Raw genomic sequence first — 19,252 nt, 5'->3', positions numbered from 1 at the left:
ACATTGTAAAATTTGTTAAATTTTATGACATATATAGAATCTGACCTGGAGAATGACGATGCAGTTTTAACAGTATATTGTTGTCAACATTGTGATAATGGGACGGTTAATTATAACACTGACAATTATGTGTGTACTATAGGCTCACAGGCACTAGTCATTCCAAAGGTAACTTTTAAACTTGTATCCCATTTGATGACATAATTTTCTTCACCCATTTTGTTGACATGATTTTCTTCACCTATTTTGTTGACATAATATTTTCTCTCAATTTGTTGGCATAATTTTTTTCACCCATTTTCCTGGCATAATATTTTTCACCTATTTTGTTGACACAATTTTTTTCTTCCATTTTGTTGACATAATTTTCACCATTCAACTTTTTGACATAATTTTAGATTGGTGACGTATTGTTTTGTTTAGCGCAGAGGTAGGTAGTCTAGTACTGGTGTAACTCTCCAGGAACAATGGTTAGGAAACTACCCGCCTATATGACTGAAATACTGTTGGGAAAAGGCGTAAAATGAAACAAACAAACATATTGTCTTATTTATATATTATTGTTCACTGTAACCAAAGATTTACTTACTTTTATCATTCAACTTGTTAAATTTCAGATATCAGTGGAGGACACTATTTCACATTCCTGCATGTTTATGTTTACCTGTAGTGGGTTCTACAAATTTGAAATAAAAATGCTGGTAAAAGGTCAAGCCAAGGGCAAAGGTCAAGGTCATTCAGAGGTCAAAGTGGAGTCACTGCCAGAGTCTCGCACATATAAGTGTTCATCTGTGATAGAAGTTAATATAGTTGATTAAATATAGTTAGATTCTTATACATCATTTCATAATTACACACCCAGTAAACAACAGAGCTATCTCTATCTTAGGTATACCATTTATCACTCTGTCTCAACTTCAAAGTTAGTGCATGTCACCAAATTGAAGTGTCAACAAAGGTAACGTGTTGTCTAATGTTATATATTTTTGCAAACTCTATATCAAATATCTAAAATAGAAGAATGCTATATGATGTAGATTTGGAAAAATGTCTTCAGGAAACTTAAATTTTGATGATAGTTATTTACCATATACCTTTGAAAGAGATAGCTCTGTTGTTTACCAGGCATGAAAAATAAATCCTGAACTTAAAGGGAACTCCCAAAGGGAACTCCCACTGAGGTTTTTTGACGTGAAGGTGCCGACAATATTTTTTCAAGATTTTTGTATAACTAGATGTATGTGTAGACCAATAACTCATGTACAAGATTTCAGATCATTCGCTCACTCCTTTTCCCAGAAATAATTATTTTTATTGTGGCCCAAAAAATAAAAAACGTTGCAACACTTTTCATTCAAATTGGCAAAAAGAATCACATAAAACTTGATTATCAATGTAATACCGTGTATAATTATATATTATTTATTGCTTGGTTTTAAATTTAATTGTACCAGTTGATTTAAGAAAGAATTTCAAATTTTTTTTATTTTAGGCTATTAGACCTCAGTGGAGTTCCTTTAAGGTCAGAAAACAGAAAAAAAAGGGATCAGATCAAAATTGACAGACTGCCATTGGTTAATTTCACATTTTAAAATTTGAATTCAACCAATCAGATTCTAGAATTTTAGACTGGTCTCTGTTCTCAAGTTAAGTAATGATGGGACACAGTCTATGACACTGTTGTATATTGTTTTGTTATACTGCTAGTAATGTTTGTTATTGTTTAGCATAATGTGAACTGTTTTATGTGGTTATTGTAAACTAAGATATCATTTAAATCTCATGTGAGCCGTCATTTCATAAAAGCATACACAACTTCATTTCGTAAATTGACTTTCCCAGCTTCCTTTTTTTGGAACAGTTCACTATTAAACTGTTTCAGTGCCTGTCTGTGATTGATTTTTCTACAATGATTAAATGCTGAATATTCACTACTTCAATGATAAAGAATTTTCACTTATATTCCACGGACAGTTAGCTGTTTTGTTTTTTGTGTGTAAATTTTTGTAGCTAGTTTCATTTGTCATTTTAAATTGTATAATTATTTAAGTTGATTATGTTAGGTTTATCAAAGGGTATGTATTACAGACATGCAGTTATTTTCACTGTATCATGCTTTCTTGGCTCAACTATTGGAAGTCGGCATCACACTTCTTTGAAGGTTATGCTTGCAAGCAGTTATCTCCATAACTACTGAAGCGAATGAGTTGAAACTAATACACATATTTTAGAGCATAATAGGAGGTCACTGTGTAACTCTAATACAGATTTTGACAGAATTATGGCCCTTTTTGCTCTTGCGATACTATGAAGCATTAAGAATAGTTGAGCATGCTGTCTCACTGACAGCTCTTGTTTGATTTTATATGCAGAAAGCTTACTATACAATTAGCTTGAAAAAAGCACAACTCCAAAGTACTTCTTATTTCTATGAAAATTAAGAATATCTATGAAAAAGTTAAGATGTTGTCAAGTAAACTGTTTAGTTTAAAATGCATTTAATTACCTGGTTAAGTATATAAAAATGGATAGAAATCACACATTGAAAGTCTCACTGACAGAACACACATTTACTGACGGGTACATTATATTGCCAACGTATTTTTGTGCTTTTACCTGTAGCATTTCACTGCAGTATTTTATTCCAATTCTTCATTAGCTACCCCTTTTGTAAACTTGGACAAATTTACCACACCATTTCTAAAACAGCCTTTATTTAAACTTTAGTATTAGAAAAATTAATTTCTTTTTTATTTGAATTGATTTTTGTTTTTATTACAAATGATTTAAATAGAGGATGTTGAACGAGTGTATATTCAATTCTGAATTTATTGAACAAGTTGAATACAATTATTTTAGTCCCTGGCAAGGGTAATACTTTTTTTCAACCAGTTCAATAGTTTTTGTAATGAAGCTACACAAATATAATATTCTATTTAGCACATATCCAAATAAGTAACATTAACAGTAAAAAAAAGTCACTTTTTCATTGATTGCTTTATAGTATAATGCAAATTGCAATATTGTATAATCATGTTTTGTTGACAAATATAAAGTGTTTTGTAATTCTGACAGTGAAAGGGTTAATGGTAAAATTAAGTTAAATGTTAAGTATTTAGCTTGACTATTCAAAGAATAAGGAGAGCTATTGTTCTCGACCCAGCGACCAGTGACATCCCAGTGCCTGTGATGCTGTCACTCTTTGGTTAAGTTTTTATGTGCAATCTCCAAAACTACTAAAGGGAATTGGTTGAAACTTCACATACCTGATCTCTGTGATAATGTAAAATGATGGACACAGGTCTTAGTTACCTTTTTACAGAGTTATGCCCCTTTCCCTACTGTACAGCACTAAGAATAGTCAAGTTCATTCTTTTTGTTCAATCAACAGCTCTTGTTCAATAGTTAATACATAGTATAATAAAACAAGTTTAATTAAAGCATTGAAATATTGTATTTTTACGGGTTAGTGCAATGAATTATTAGACATATATATATTTAAACATAGAAATGAGAGTGCTTACTGTTTGATTTATATAAATATTTGTTTGTAAATATATGAGCCATGTCACGACAAAACCAACATAGTGCATTTGCGACCAGCATGGATCCAGACCAGCCTGCGCATCTGCGCAGTCTGATCAGGATCCATGCTGTTCGCTTACAAACCCTATTACAAGTAAAGAAACTTATAGCGAACAGCATGGATCCTGATCAGACTTCGCGGATGCGCAGGCTGATCTGGAGTCATGCTGGTCGCAAACCCATTATGTTGGTTTTGTCGTGACGCGGCTCATATATTCACTGAAGTATGTAGCATATTTTTCATAGATGTTAAGTAATCAAGTGTTAGGGTAAACCAATGCAACATTTAATAACTTGTCACTAATTAGGAGCACTATTTATGAATGAGTATGTTTTTGAAATGACATGTTCGCATGTAAAGACAGTCTGATTATTATAAAACTTAATTATTGAGGTAGGTTTCATTTTGTTGTACATAAAATAATTATGATGTAACTACAAGAAATGACTTTAATTTGTGCAATATGTAGATTAATCAAGAAAGCATATATTCATTGTTCAGTATTTGAAATATATAGACAGCTAAAACACAGATAAGCAAAAAGTAACTAATACAGTAGGTGAGCCCCTCTTCATTAGAAGTTTAATACTTGCCATGCTAGTTATTAGAGCTCTAATCCCCTCTTCCATGCTTTTAATAGAAATTCAAGCACCCTCCCCCATACTTCCATTACAAATACTCACTGCTTGAAATATTGATGTATATAAACAGGTGCTATGAAAAGGCCAGTCTTTTCAATTTGTATCATGCCCGACTATTATACCTGTAAATCTTGTCTGTTGCAAACTGTCAAGTGGGAATTAAAATACGAACATTTATTTGTTGGCATCCAATTTAGCTCTCTAGCATCACTAAAAATTTGATTTTTTTGGTTTTTCATGGTATTTTTCATACATAGGTAGCATATTTTGGTTTATTCGGGAGCTTTTGTGCCAGGTTAAACAGAAAAAAAAGTTTAAAAAAAAGAGTCAACTCCCCTGCATTCATAAAGCTTCATGTAAATAATAAACTGCCAGAGTTTAGTAATAAATTCTGATTTTGTTCCTTTACTTTTTATGCAACTGGGGCATATTGATTTTGGACTGTCTGTCCGTGTTTTGTCAATAAATTATACACAGTAAATTGTAATAAAATTGCAGTAAATAATACAGTGATGCCATGTCTACACTGTTAACTTTCCATGATCAACCCATTCACCCCTAGGGAACCCCTGAAGAAGATATTTATCATATAGCCATTATAACAGCCATTGAGACATGCAGTTACTAGAAAAGAACTTATTTCAACTGGCTAATACTATACTATTCCGCCTTCATTTCCCGTTTCAAGTTCCTGTCCTGGGTATGGCTCTGAGGGGGCATACATCTCTTAACAAAGACACATCACATATGTTCAAGGAAAATAAGTTTAAAATTTACACAGATTATTGAAGAAATGACATGTGCTAGGAGTAAATTGTCAATATTATGACGCATTTGCCAATAAATATATTGTAAAGCACTGTCATTAATCATGTATTAATCACTTTAAGACATAGAATCACTCTAACACTACATTACCATATCACATGTACTATTAATGAATCCTATTTTCTCTTCTTCCCATATCCTTTTGTATCATGGACTTTTTCCAATCCTCAAATGACAATGTTGCAATGGACAACAAACCTCTACGTCTGCACGTCATACATTCAAGATTGTCACATGCCATATTGTAGAAGCCATCAATGTCTGTACAATCCTCTTCATGAAGTGCCAAATGTCCATGAGTATCACAGTATTCAAAGAATGTCTGTAATAGTGAAGATCCACAGCAGCCTCGATCCACGTAGACAATCTCTGGTGAGGATACCTCAGCCTTTGTGTAATGGTTGATAACACCAACCAACATAGGGGTAAGACCATGTCCTTCTCCCGAGGTCATGACAGACATAAGGACCTGTCCATACTCATTTCCAACATTTGTGCACCATAGTGCAGTCTTTGCAGGACGTCCAGCCAACTTTTTAACCACCTTCTTCGTTGAATCAATTTTGATGATTCTTCCTAACACCGAGGTTATGCCTGCCATCATTTCATCCAAACGATGTAGAACATCCTGCATGTAGATCTGTATAAGCCGTCGATGCCTGGGTAAAGATGCTCTCTGTGGCGGTTCAGCGAAGGTTGGATGTATGACCAAACTAGACTCGGCTGCACTAGAAAACCAGCTGATGTGTGTCATATAGTGTATAACATTCTGCAGCCACTTTTCTCCATGCTCCTCATCAAGCTTCTTCCGCACCTGACTGCAACTATTCCCAAGTCCTCTGTTCTGCAGCAGACGCACCACTTTATAGTCACACGCCAGTTTGGCTGTCAGAATGCATGAGAACTGAACCCTATGCCCTATGTCAAGTTGTGACAGAATGGCATGGCTCAAGCTGAGAACCCTGTGCCGACACTTCATACATTCCAGGTTGTCACAGGCCATATTGTAGAAGCCATCAATGTCGGTGACTTGTCGAACCTGTTGGTTGATTCCAGCTGAAGCCAACTCTTTATTTTCACATCCAGGCTGGGAGCAATATAATCTGACCTTCCACTGTTCCCGTGGCATCCACAAGAACAAGGACCGAGCAAAATACCTGTCCACTCCAGGTATGCTGTTAACTGCTACAGACAGTTGTGGCGGATACCACCATAACTTGGACAGATGTTCCGGGACAAGTTCCACACCCCCTGATTTCTTCCAGCAGAATAAGGCCTTTGCAATCCACTGCTGTTCTACTTTTGGTAGTGTTTTCTTCCATCTCATCCTCATTCCCATTATTTGTTCACCTTAGTGCAGTCTTGACAAGATGTCAAGTCAAGTTTTTTTAAACTTTCTTTGTTGAATCTTTTTTATAGTTCTCAGAAAAACTAATTTTTGCTAGTCTTCATGTCGTCCATATGACACAGAACATCCTGCATGTAGATCTGCATAAGCCATCGGTGCCTGGGTAAAGATGCTGTCTGTGGCGGTTCAGCGAAGGTTGGATGTATTATCAAACTTGAATCAGCTGCACTAGAAAACCAGCTGAAGTCTGTCACATAGTTTATGTCATTCTGCAACCATGCTCGTCCTCAAGCTTCTTCCACACCTGACTGCAAATGTTACCAAGTCCTCTGTTCCGTAGAAGACATACCACTTTATAATCACATGCCAGTTTGGCTTTGAGAATGCATGGGAGCTTAAACCTAAATTTCAAGTTTTCAAGCTATATCTGTATTTATATCAAACAATATACCTGTGTACTTTCTTCGCTAATTGTAAGAAGGGTCAATCTTCCTACTCAGCAACTTCAGACGCAATGTATTGGCGGAATGCCGTAAGAGGTTACTGTATGACTGATGGTCAGTCTGTGTTGATACTGCTGCTCGTTCTCTGTCTTCATTCCACCTGTTGAGACCATCTACCATATATGCCTGGAACAGGACATCACTAGCCAAGGTACCTGTCAAATATATATACAATAGATCAGGTAATGTGTCAAGATAAAGGAGCATAATTTATGCAACCCATACAAAATATTTACCATACAAAAATTATTTGAAAACATGGCAAAATAAGAGTTGTCAACAAACACAGATTAGCCTAGACATAAATGTGTAAGGTGATCAGATCTGAACATTAGTTTACAATCATAATAGTTGTACAAACTACTGTGCTAAGGTTTGTATTTATTACCTGGGATGAATCTGTTAAGATGTAGGTGAAAGCTCTCCAGTGAAGTGGATCCCCGAGCACATCGGAAATTGGGCAGTTCAATCCCTCCTTTCTTGGTGGAGCCAGTCCTGGTGTACAGGGAAATGCCTGGAGGATCCTGTATACAGGCTATGTGCTTCTTTTGGGCATCCCATATGCTCTTCATCCTTGAGCTGTTGATTAGTGGAACACCAAGAGTATCCCTCCCCCTTTCACCACTGAATGTTTCGATAAGTTCATTAATCCGCTTAGTAGTTTCAGCTTTACCTCTGGTCTTTCTGCAGCAATGCAAGGCTAGCTCGTACCTACTTAGATGTTTCATGAGGCCAGCATCAGACTTGATGAAGAGGTGTTGGGTTGTCAGATCATTACGTTTTGACTTGACCAGACATCTAAGATCTTCCCCATTCCAAGGAAAAATACATTTGCTTAGCAACCCCATAAGGGGAGGAATACAACTGATGAGAGTCAGTTGTACAACCAGTTGCAATCCTCCTCATGAAGTGCAAAATGTCCAACCGTATCACTGTATTCCAAGATAATGCTGTCAACACAGTCTGTAATGGCGAAGATCCACAGCAGTCTCGATCAACATAGACGATCTCTGGGGAGGATACCTCAGCCTTTGAGTAACAGTTGAACACCAACCAATATAGGGGTAAGACCATGTCCTTCTCCCTAGGTCATGACAGACATAAGGACCTGTCCATACTCGTTTCCAACGTTTGTGCACCATAGTGCAGTCTTTGCAGGACGTCCAGCCAACTTTTTACTACCTTCTTCATTGAATCAATTTTAATGATTCTTCCAAACACCGAGGTTATACCTGCCTTCATTTCATCCAAACAATGTAGAACATCCTGGATGTATATCTGCATAAGCCATCGGTGCCTGGGTAAAGATGCTCTCTGTGGCGGTTCAGCGAAGGTTGGATGTATGACCAAACTTGACTCGGCTGCACTAGAAAACCAGCTGATGTGTGTCATATAGTGTATAACATTCTGCAGCCACTTTTCTCCATGCTCCTCATCAAGCTTCTTCCGCACCTGACTGCAACTATTCCCAAGTCCTCTGTTCTGCAGCAGACGCACCACTTTATAATCACACGCCAGTTTGGCTGTCAGAATGCATGGGAACTGAACCCGATGCCCTATGTCAAGTTGTGACAGAATAGCATTGCTCAAGCAGAGAACCCTGTGCCGACACTTCATACATTCCAGGTTGTCACAGGCCATATTGTAGAAGCCATCAATGTCGGTGACTTGTCGAACCTTTTGATTGATTCCAGCTGAAGCCAACTCTTTATTCTCACATCCAGGCTGGGGGCAATATAATTTTACCTTCCACTGTTTCCATGGCATCCACAAGAACAAGGGCCGAGGAAAATACCTGTTCACTCCAGGTAAGCTGTTAACTGCTTCACCCGGTTGTGGCGGATACCACCACCCTAGGACAAGTTCCACTCCCCCTGATTTGTTCCAGTGAAACAATGCCTTTGCAATCCACTGCTGTTCTACTTTTGGTAGTGTCTTCTTCCATCTCATCCTCATTCCCATTATTTGTTCACCTTAGCGCAGTCTTGGCAAGATGTCCAGTCAAGTTTTTTTAAAACTTTCTTTGTTGAATCTTTTTTATAATTCTCGGAAAAACTTATTTTTGCTAGTCTTCATGTCGTCCATATGACACAGAACATCCTGCATGTAGATCTGCATAAGCCATCAGTGCCTGGGTAGAGGTGCTCTCTGTGGCGGTTCAGCGAAGGTTGGATGTATTATCAAACTTGAATCAGCTGCACTAGAAAACCAGCTGAAGTCTGTCACAAAGTGTATGTCATTCAGCAACCACTTTTCTCCATGCTCGTCCTCAAGCTTCTTCCACACCTGACTGCAACTGTTACCAAGTCCTCTGTTCCGTAGAAGACATACCATTTTTTAAAATCACATGTCAGTTTGGCTTTGAGAATGTGGTCAGTCTGTGTTGATACTGCTGCTCGTTCTCTGTCTTCATTCCACCTGTGGAGACCATCTACCATATATGCCTGGAACAGGACATCACTAGCCAATTTTCCTGTCAAATATATATACAATGGATCAGATAATGTGTCAAGATAAAGGAGCATAATTGTGCAAACCATTTTTGGTGTACAGGGAAATGCCTGGAGGATCCTGTATACAGGCTATGTGCTTCTGTTGGGCATCCCATATGCTCTTCTTCCTTGAGCTATTGATTATTGTAACACCAAGAGTATCCCTCCTATTTTCACCACTGAATGTTTCAATAAGTTTACTAATCAGCTTAGTAGTTTCAGCTTCACCTCTGGTTTTTCTGCAGCAGTGCAAGGCTAGCTTGTACCTACTGATATGTTTCATGAGGTCAGCATCAGACTTGATGAAGAGGTGTTGGGCTGTCAGCTCATTACGTTTTGACTTGACCAGACAACTAAGATCTTTCTCATCCCAATGAAAAATACAGTTGCTTAGCAACCCCATGAAGGAGGAATACAACTGATGAGAGTCAGTTGTACAACCAATTGCAATCCTCCTCATGAAGTGCCAAATTTCCAACCGTATCACTGTATTCCAAGATGATGCTGTCAACACGGTCTGTAATGGCGAAGATCCACAGCAGTCTCGGTCAACATAGACGATCTCTGGCGAGGATACCTCAGCCTTTGTGTAACGGTTGATAACACCAACCAACATAGGGGTAAGACCATGTCCTTCTCCAGAGGTCATGATCTGTCCATGCTCATTTCCAACATTTGTGCACCATAGTGCAGTCTTTGCAGGACGTCCAGCCAACTTTTTAACCACCTTCTTTGTTGAATCAATTTTGATGATTCTTCCTAACACCGAGGTTATACCTGCCTTCATTTCATCCAAACAATGTAGAACATCCTGGATGTAGATCTGTATAAGCCATCGATGCCTGGGTAAAGATGCTCTCTGTGGCGGTTCAGCAAAGGTTTGATGTATTACCATACTTGAATCAGTTGCAGTAGAAAACCAGCTGAAGTCTGTCACATAGTGTATGTCATTCTGCAACCACTTTTCTCCATGCTCCTCATCAAGCTTCTTCCACACCTGACTGCAACTATTCCCAAGTCCTTTGTTCTGCAGCAGACACACACCTTTATAATCACACGCCAGTTTGGCTGTCAGAATGCATGGGAACTGAACCCGATGCCCTATGTCAAGTTGTGACAAAATGGCATGGCTCAAACTGAGAACCCTGTGGCGGCACTTCATACATTCCAGGTTGTCACAGGCCATATTGTAGAAGCCATCAATGTCGGTGACTTGTCGGACCTTTTGATTGATTCCAGCTGAAGCCAACTCTTTTTTCTCACATTCCGGCAGGGAGCAATATAATCTGACCTTCCACTGTTCCCGTGGCATCCACAAAAACAAGGGCCGAGCAAAATACCTGTCCACTCCAGGTATGCTGTTTACTGCTACGGCCGGTTGTGGCGGATACCACCATAACTTGGACAGATGTTCCGGGACAAGTTCCACTCCCCCTGATTTGTTCCAGTGAAACAATGCCTTTGAGATCCACTGCTGGTCTACTTTTGGTAGTGTTTTCTTCCATCTCATCCTCATTCCCATTATTTGTTCACCTTAGCGCAGTCTTAGCAAGATGTCCGGCCAACTTTTTTACTACCTTCTTAGTCAAATCAATTTTGATAATTCTTCCAAACACTGAGGTTATGTCAGCCTTCATTTCGTCAAAACGATGTAGATCTGCATAAGCCATTGGTGCCTGGGTAAAGATGCTCTCTGTGGCGGTTCAGCGAAGGTTGGATGTATGACCAAACTTGACTCGGCTGCACTAGAAAACCAGCTTAAGTCTATATATTGTATAACATTCTGCAATCACTTGTCTCCATGCTCCTCATCAAGGTTCTTCCGCACCTGACTGCAACTATTCCCAAGTCCTCTGTTCCGTAGCAGACGCACCACTTTATAATCACACGCCAGTTTGGCTGTCAGAATGCATGGGAACTGAACCCTATGTCAAGTTGTGACAGAATGGCAGGACTGCAGCTGAGAACCCTGTGCCGACACTTCATACATTCAAGATTGTCACACGCCATATTGTAGAAGCCATCAATGTCGGTGATTTGTCGAACCTTTTGATTGATTCCAGCTGAAGCCAACTCTTTATTCTCACATCCAGGCTGGGGGCAATATAATTTGACCTTCCACTGTTTCCATGGCATCCACAAGAACAAGGGCCGAGCAAAATACCTGTTCACTCCAGGTAAGCTGTTAACTGCTTCACCCGGTTGTGGCGGATACCACCACTCTAGGACAAGTTCCACTCCCCCTGATTTGTTCCAGTGAAACAATGCCTTTGAGATCCACTGCTGGTCTACTTTTGGTAGGGTTTTCTTCCATCTCATCCTCATTCCCATTATTTGTTCACGGTAGTGCAGTCTTGGCAAGATGTCCAGTCAAGTTTTTTTACCACTTTCTTCATTGAATCAATTTTGATAATTCTTCCAAACACCGAGGTTATGCAAGCCTTCATTCCGTCCAAACGATGTAGAACATCTGCAATGTAGCTTGGGTAGAGGTGCTCTCTGTGTTGGTTCAGCGAAGGTTGGATGTATTACCAAACTTGACTGGGCTGCACTAGAAAACCAGCTGAAGTCTGTCACATAGTGTATAACATTCTGCAACCACTTTTCTCCATGCTCCTCTTCAAGCTTCTTCCGCCCTTGACTGCAACTATTCCTAAGTCCTGTGTTCCGCAGCAGATGCACCACTTTATAATCACACGCCAGTTTCGCTGTCAGAATGCATGGAAACTGAACCCGATGCCCTTTGTCAAGTTGTGACAAAATGGCATGGCTCCAGCTGAGAACCCTGCACCAGCACTTCATACATTCCAGATTGTCACATGCCATATTGTAAAACCCATCAATGTCGGTGACCTGCCGATCTTTCTGATTGATTCCAGCCGAAGCCAATTCTTTTTTTTTTTTCACAGTCTGGTTTGGGGTAACATAATTTATTGTTCATAATTTCCATTGCTTCTGTGGAATCCACAAGAACAAGGGCTGAGCAAAATACCTGTCCACTCCTAGTATGCTACTCTGTCATGTTACAGTTAAGTATAGGGAAACACATAAGAAGTTTGCTGGCCATTGCCTGTTACTCATTATAATGATTATAACCATATAATAAATAATTATATGTTATTATAAATATTGCTCTTCTTCTTGCCTCCCATTCAGAAGAATTGGGGGTTTATTGCTTTGCACGTGTCTGTCCGTATGAAGACCAATCTGTTTCCAATCAATAACTTGAGAACCCCTGGGCCTAGGAACATCTAACATGGTATAGGGATTGATCATGACCAGTAGAAAAAGCCAAAAGCCTATATTTTTTGGGGTTGTTAGGTCAATAGGCAAACTTAAGTTACAATGACATGGCCATGGTTTATTGGGTGACATTTGTGGGGGGCGGGGGAAGCAAATATGTATATCAAACATATCTTGTATAGGTTATTTTTTTTTAATGAAACTAAATAAGTACAGATAAAACTTAGTAAAGGCATAAGCTATAACTACATATAGACATAATATAGGCAGAATGAAAATGGTGTAATAGATTTTATTTAAATTTTATACTTTGCATAATCTTAGATTACAGAAACATTTACTAGTATCAGATATCCACCCTTGAATTTGAAAATATTTACTTGTGTTTGCCCTTCCTCTTATTTATATCTGAGGCTTGATGTACCTTTAAAGATATAGTATGTGCTCAAATTTAATATTTGAAAATTGCTAAAATGTCTCTTTGTAAATATAAAATGAATGTGTTTTGTTGAGTGCTTCATTTATAAAACATCTAAACATGCTGTAAATCCATCATTAATACTTAATTAAACACATGTTCAACATTTCTAAACAATTAAAATAATTAGGATGTCAAGAGGCATTATGTACCTTTAAATTAAAGGCTTTTATAGATTTTATACAAATGCAATACCATAGGGTTCTGCTTCACTCATAAATAAAAAGTCATATCTATAGTAGCTAGTGATGTTATAAAATTATGTAAATCTATGTAAGTTCTATCTGCAATAATAGTGCAATGTGTAAATAAACCCGAAATATTTGTGTATGGGGCTTTTTGAATAAGCAAAAAAGTCATTTTGTTCAATTTTTGCAGAATTGATATTTGATACTGTTTTTCTTCTCTTTGCATTTATTATATTATGCAGTTAATAAATGTAAAAACAAGACTTTTAAAGCTGCATGCCTCCAGATAAGCAAAAATATTTCGATAAAATCAAACCTGAGAAAAATGTACTAAGATTTTAGGGAAGGTATAAAGATTCAAAATTCTAGTAAAAAATTACATACAGTACGCTCACCGCGGGTTTTGCTTTTTCCGCGATACCACCGCGGACGATTTTTTTTTATGGCGGACAAACGCGGGGGTTCGTCCGCGATGAGAAGCCTAATTCCCCGCGATCCCCGGTGTTCAGTTGTTTCCACCGCGGACAAAATTCTGACGACCGTTCTTCATTTATCGATAAAATCAGTCACCCGTTTCCCGCGGGGGAACGCCATGGTCAGTTGGTCAGTATAAATTAACCTCCAAAAATAATAGACGTTTTATTATTTTTTAACGTCATCTTTTTTACACAATGACTTGAAAATTGACCACAATCGTCTCCTTAAATGTTATTATACGTTAAATTATTTGAACGGAATTTGAAATAAAAATAATTACAGCTGTACCTGTTTTTGTTGTTGTTTTTAATATTTTTGTTACCAATGTCCACAAAACTATTCGTCCACAGTTTTTATTTTAAAATAGGTACAAATAAGTAAAATACATATTCAACTTACCCGATCATCATCACTTCGAATAAATCCTCTAGTTCTCACTTGAAACTTTTTATCACACAAATATTGTACCAGAAAATGCGACTCTTGTCGCGTTGACTGTCTTAAGGAAGACATTTTTCAGTGTAGAAAGTTATGATTAAGACAATTTATGACTACAGCTATTGCTAGATTTTTTTCTGAGAATGAGATAACTGTCGAATATGTTATATAAATCTTTAATTTAGATTAACTAGCCAATGAAAAACATTTGCTCCATTGGGTAATTTTGAGAACAACCCGGAACTTCAAAGCATTTTCAATTTATAGTAACAAACAATTCATATAATACATTAAAGAAAGCACATGTGATGCGACTTTCACACGTCTAAAATGCATCTTTGTTTGAACAGACAACGAAAAGCTTGTTTATTATTCCAGCGCTCTTGATGTATGATAACTATATATAATAAGCACCAAACGCGTTAAAAACAAATTCCGCACCCATTAAAAAATAATAATTAGGCTGCCTTTTACAAATTATAAAATTACATTATTATCCTCGGAATTAATTTCAATGAAAACTTAATATAATAAGTACAAGAAAGCAAAGACAATTACGTTCAATTGTATGTACTTAAAACTACATGTTGTCTACAAATACTATTATTCCTATGAACAATAATATCTTATGATAAAATTAAAATGAAATATTTTTAACTTGAAAATCGGTCGATGGAAGTTCTTAGAAAATAACTGCAATGTGCTCGTGTGCCTTATATACATGTATGTACATGCATACTGTTCATAATAAAATAATATTTGAAACTTGAAACATAATAAAATAACAAAAGTATAACGTCAAGTTTAACAAAATTCTGCAAAAAAAATCTATAAAAAAATAAAAAAGAACAAGCAAACAAACTATTAAAACAAAAATGAAAATAAACTTCAACAGCTGATACAAACTTCAAAACATATACATTACGCTCACACCTGTAAAAAAGATAAATCAAAATATCATTTAATGTATATTTTGGTGAAATAAACGCTTTCTTTTAATGTTTCAAATAAAATATAAGACTTTATGATCAACATGCAAATAAACAGAAACAGTAAAACGCATCTGACAATTGAAAGAGACGTCCTGGAATATTGCCTGAATAAAATTGTTGAGGGTTACGTTTTCAAAGTTTTTAAATAAGAAACAAAAGCTGGCATTTAAATTGTTGTAGTATCTTTTTCATAAATGTCATATGCCGAATTTTTCATTATTTGACTTCAAGTTTCTCACCACCATGAAGTTGCGACGACAATGATTTATCTTGATGTCGAATACATATTATACATTACCCAACACAATAACAAGAAGAAGAACAAGAAAAGCACTGCATTTGTACATGTACTTTTATTACAACAAAAAGAAAGAAAACAAACAAATTTTACATATAGTTACATATATATGACAGTACATGTAACAGTACATGTACGTACGTATACTGATGTTTAAATACAGTAATTAATTTTTAAAATTTAAGGTTTCTACCGCGTTGACCGGTGTTTGACCGCCGCGTTCCTCCGCAATTTACCACTGTGTTCCGCGGGGGAAACGGTTTCAGCCGCCGATTTATGTCCGCGGTGGTGAAAATTTTCTGTCCGCGGGGTCACGCGGACAATATCTGAGCAAATTTTCGTCCGCGGTAAACCTCATCCGCGGGGTCACGCAGGTTTTGAAAAAGTCGCGCTGAGCGTACTGTATTATGTACGATTAATTTTTCAGTATTTATCACCATATTTCTACTGCATTTCTAATGCAGTAAGGACTACTTTTGCATATAGTTTGACCTCTTTATAGTAATTAACATAGGTTGTCAGTGCCATTGATAATGTGTAAAATGCATTCTTTTGGTAACTTTACAATATTATACTGTTTAATACATTTTCAAATTTTCATGAAAATTAGCATGAATCTGAGTCGTGCTGCTTTAAGAAAAATGTCGGATACAAGTCAGATGTTTTGGTAACTGTTACTATAATGCCAGCTCATTCAACCTCATCCCACCCAACACACAATTATTGAATAAAATTGAGCCGCCCCATGACAAAACCAACATAATGGGTTTGCGACAAGCATGGATCCAGACCAGCCTGCGCATCCGCGCAGTCTGATCAGGATCCATGCTGTTCGCTATTGGTTTCTCTACTTGTTATAGAGTTTGTAAGCGAACAGCATGGATCCTGATCAGACTGCACAGATGTGCAGGCTGGTCTGGATCCATGCTGGTCGCAAAGTCATTATGTTGGTTTTGTCATGGCGCGGCTCATATTAATTAATTACTGAACCTTGTCTTATGTTAATTGACTGTTGATTATTTTGTTGCTTTATGTACTGCTTAATATTGCAGACTTATCATATATAAGTTAAACTTGTATCATTATTGTTAAATTGTTAATTGATAAAACTAATAAAAAAAAAAATAGAAGAAAAAAAAACTGATGGCTTTGTTGTTATGCAGTCAAGTGTAAGGATTTTGCTAATGAAACACTGGAGAATTGTAACGTATAATATTATGCATGCGGTTGAAACTACATGGAGGAAAACTTCAAACCACTTGCCCCTCACCGCTGTGGGTTCAAATCCCGACAGGGACTTTGGATTCTTTCATGTGAGGAAGCTATCCAGCTAGCTTACGGAACGTCGGTGGTTCTACTCAGGTGCCGGTTCGTGCCTGAAATAATGCACAGAGGGGCACCCAAGGTCTTCCTCCACCAGTAAAGCTGGAACGTCGCCAAATGACCTATACTATGTCGGTGTGACGTAAAACCCAATCAAACAAAACATGGTGGAAATGTTAACGGTGAGTCTATATACAGAGTGCAGGTTTGAAAATTTTAAGCAGTCAGAGGAAATTACAACTATGTGGCAGAAATGTTAACCATATGTCTATATACAGAGTGCCGTTGTTTGGGCCGACTCGGGTCAAGGTCCCACCACTCCGTATCTGTATCTTTTGAACCGGTTGAAGGAAATTACAATTACTTGGCAGATATGTTAACCATGACTCCTATGTGCAGTTATTTAGACTGACTCGGGTCACGGACATACTCTGGCATTGAATATGTATTTCAAAATTTCTTGTCTGCCATGTATCTTTTGAACCAGTTGAAGGCAATAAATACTATTTGGCAGAAATGCTAAAGAGACAATGTACTTAGGGTAGGTTTGGGCTTTCTTAGATTTTGCACAAAAGTTATTGGTATAGACAAATATCAGATGGTATAAATAAAAAATCTGTTTTCCAGACTAATCATGTCAAAATCTTCAGTGGAGTCCCTTTAAGTTGTGTTATGTAAAACTACAATATTCAGAGATTAGGTATATGGCATGAAGCATTGTCTAGTGGACCCCTACAAAAGTTGTATTTATCATGCTCTTTGGTCTCAAAAGTGGCTGTCGGTGGTGGGGTCACTTAGTTTACATGGACTTTTACTGTAAACCTTTCTTAAAATCTAATCTCCAAATTCATAATGGTGCTTGCAGCATCCTCTTGTTGCCTTCGATAAAGTATTGGGTCAAAATTGGCCTTGCCCGAGAGTCAGTTTAGACACCCATAGAACATATTGTGGTATGGCATTTAGGATTTCAATGATTGCCTGTATATTTAACATACAAGTATGCTATATCAAAACATATCATCAATTTTCACTATTGGTTGAATTATGCCCCTTTTAAAGGCCCATTATGCCCCAGAATTGCTTTTATTTTTATTTCTCACAAAAAATGTTTTGATTTATTTTTGGTGTCCTGTTATTGATTGCCAAAAACCTAGTTATTGGCCAGTACTTGAAGAATCATAGATCACTGGTGGGATCCAAACACAACACACACCAAAGTTCTTTATGTTTCAGCCAATCAAAAATCAGAAAGACGACAAGGGATATAGAGAATACATGATTGATGTCGGGATGGAGAAGATTTATCTGGTGAGCGAAACAGGCTTTTTTGCGATCTTTAGCGAGGCAAGATTCACTTTGGCAGCGAACCAGATAAACCTTCACTTATCCCAATATCAACCATGTATTTGATTTCTCCTGCTTTTGTCTACTTTGATCATGTTTTTAGGTTATTTAGTTTCATTCTTACTTTTCCCAATAAAACAGCATCTGTTCTCGTAGTTTTGATTTGCTGCTTACCATGTGACGTCATCATGATGACTGGATAAAGATATTTTATCCACCAAACCTTTATCCAGCTGATAATATAGACAGTGGCATGATTAAATACTAAAAGTGATGGTTGCTCCCTGAAACTGCACTTTTATCAATATAATTACAATGCGAAGCATGGAAGAAAATGTAAAATATCTATTCTTAGCATCACATATCTTTACCTTGACAAATGTACCTTCCAAGGTATGTAACTAGACATCTGTACCTAGACATTTGTCGATGAATGAGCATGTTCGAAGAAAAAATCCAAGCTATTGATCAGGTTGTTGTTTCTGTACCCGTTTATATCTAGGAACTTTTAACAGTGGTCATAATGAATTGTCATCATACAAACACAGTTTCTGAACCTGAACTTGACACATAATGATCCAATTAATGACCTTGACTCATAAATGACCTTGAAGGTCACATCAATGAATTTTGCATGACTTTTGCTACAATCGGCTATAACAGCAAAACTACCTTAAGGACAATGTCTTTAAAAAGATCAAATTCAATTTGACCTTGACCTATACCGTATATAATACGTAACCTACTTGAAGGTCAAACAATTGTAATTTGAGTTTTTTCAATTTAATTGGCTAAAAGTTGGTATTTAATGAATGTATTAACTTCATACTAGTGCACAACAATCCTTGGGACCAGACATTAAATCACCTTGCCTGCAGATTTATGCTAATTTTCATAAATATTTTGAAATGGGCTTTGAAGGTGAAGCACATACAAGATTACCGGACGGACATGGGATTACTATATGCTGCCCTTTGGGGACATAAGAAGCACTGTACCCAATAATCATTACACTCTGAGTAAAAACCATGAAGAAAAAGTTTGAGTACTGAAAAGAATCCACAACAGACATA

At 37.2% G+C, this 19,252-nt stretch overlaps 1 protein-coding gene across 1 annotated transcript in view; it reads left to right on the top strand.

Moving 5' to 3' along the window:
- Positions 1 to 4,930, top strand: part of LOC132715257 (trafficking protein particle complex subunit 9-like) — a 45,279-nt gene extending 40,349 nt beyond the window's left edge. Inside the window, exons 24-25 of the mRNA XM_060698247.1 lie at positions 38 to 168; positions 618 to 4,930. Coding sequence (XP_060554230.1) covers positions 38 to 168; positions 618 to 818 — 332 coding nt within the window. The 3' untranslated portion in view covers positions 819 to 4,930. The remainder of the gene's footprint in view (positions 1 to 37; positions 169 to 617) is intronic.
- The last annotated feature ends 14,322 nt before the right edge of the window (positions 4,931 to 19,252 follow it).

The sequence above is a fragment of the Ruditapes philippinarum genome, unplaced genomic scaffold (genome assembly GCF_026571515.1).
Source record: "Ruditapes philippinarum isolate M1 unplaced genomic scaffold, ASM2657151v2 ctg5962_1_1_1_1, whole genome shotgun sequence".
Classification (NCBI taxonomy): domain Eukaryota; kingdom Metazoa; phylum Mollusca; class Bivalvia; order Venerida; family Veneridae; genus Ruditapes; species Ruditapes philippinarum.
The sequence above is the reverse complement of the archived record's forward strand: the minus strand, read 5'-3'. Positions and strand labels throughout refer to the sequence as shown.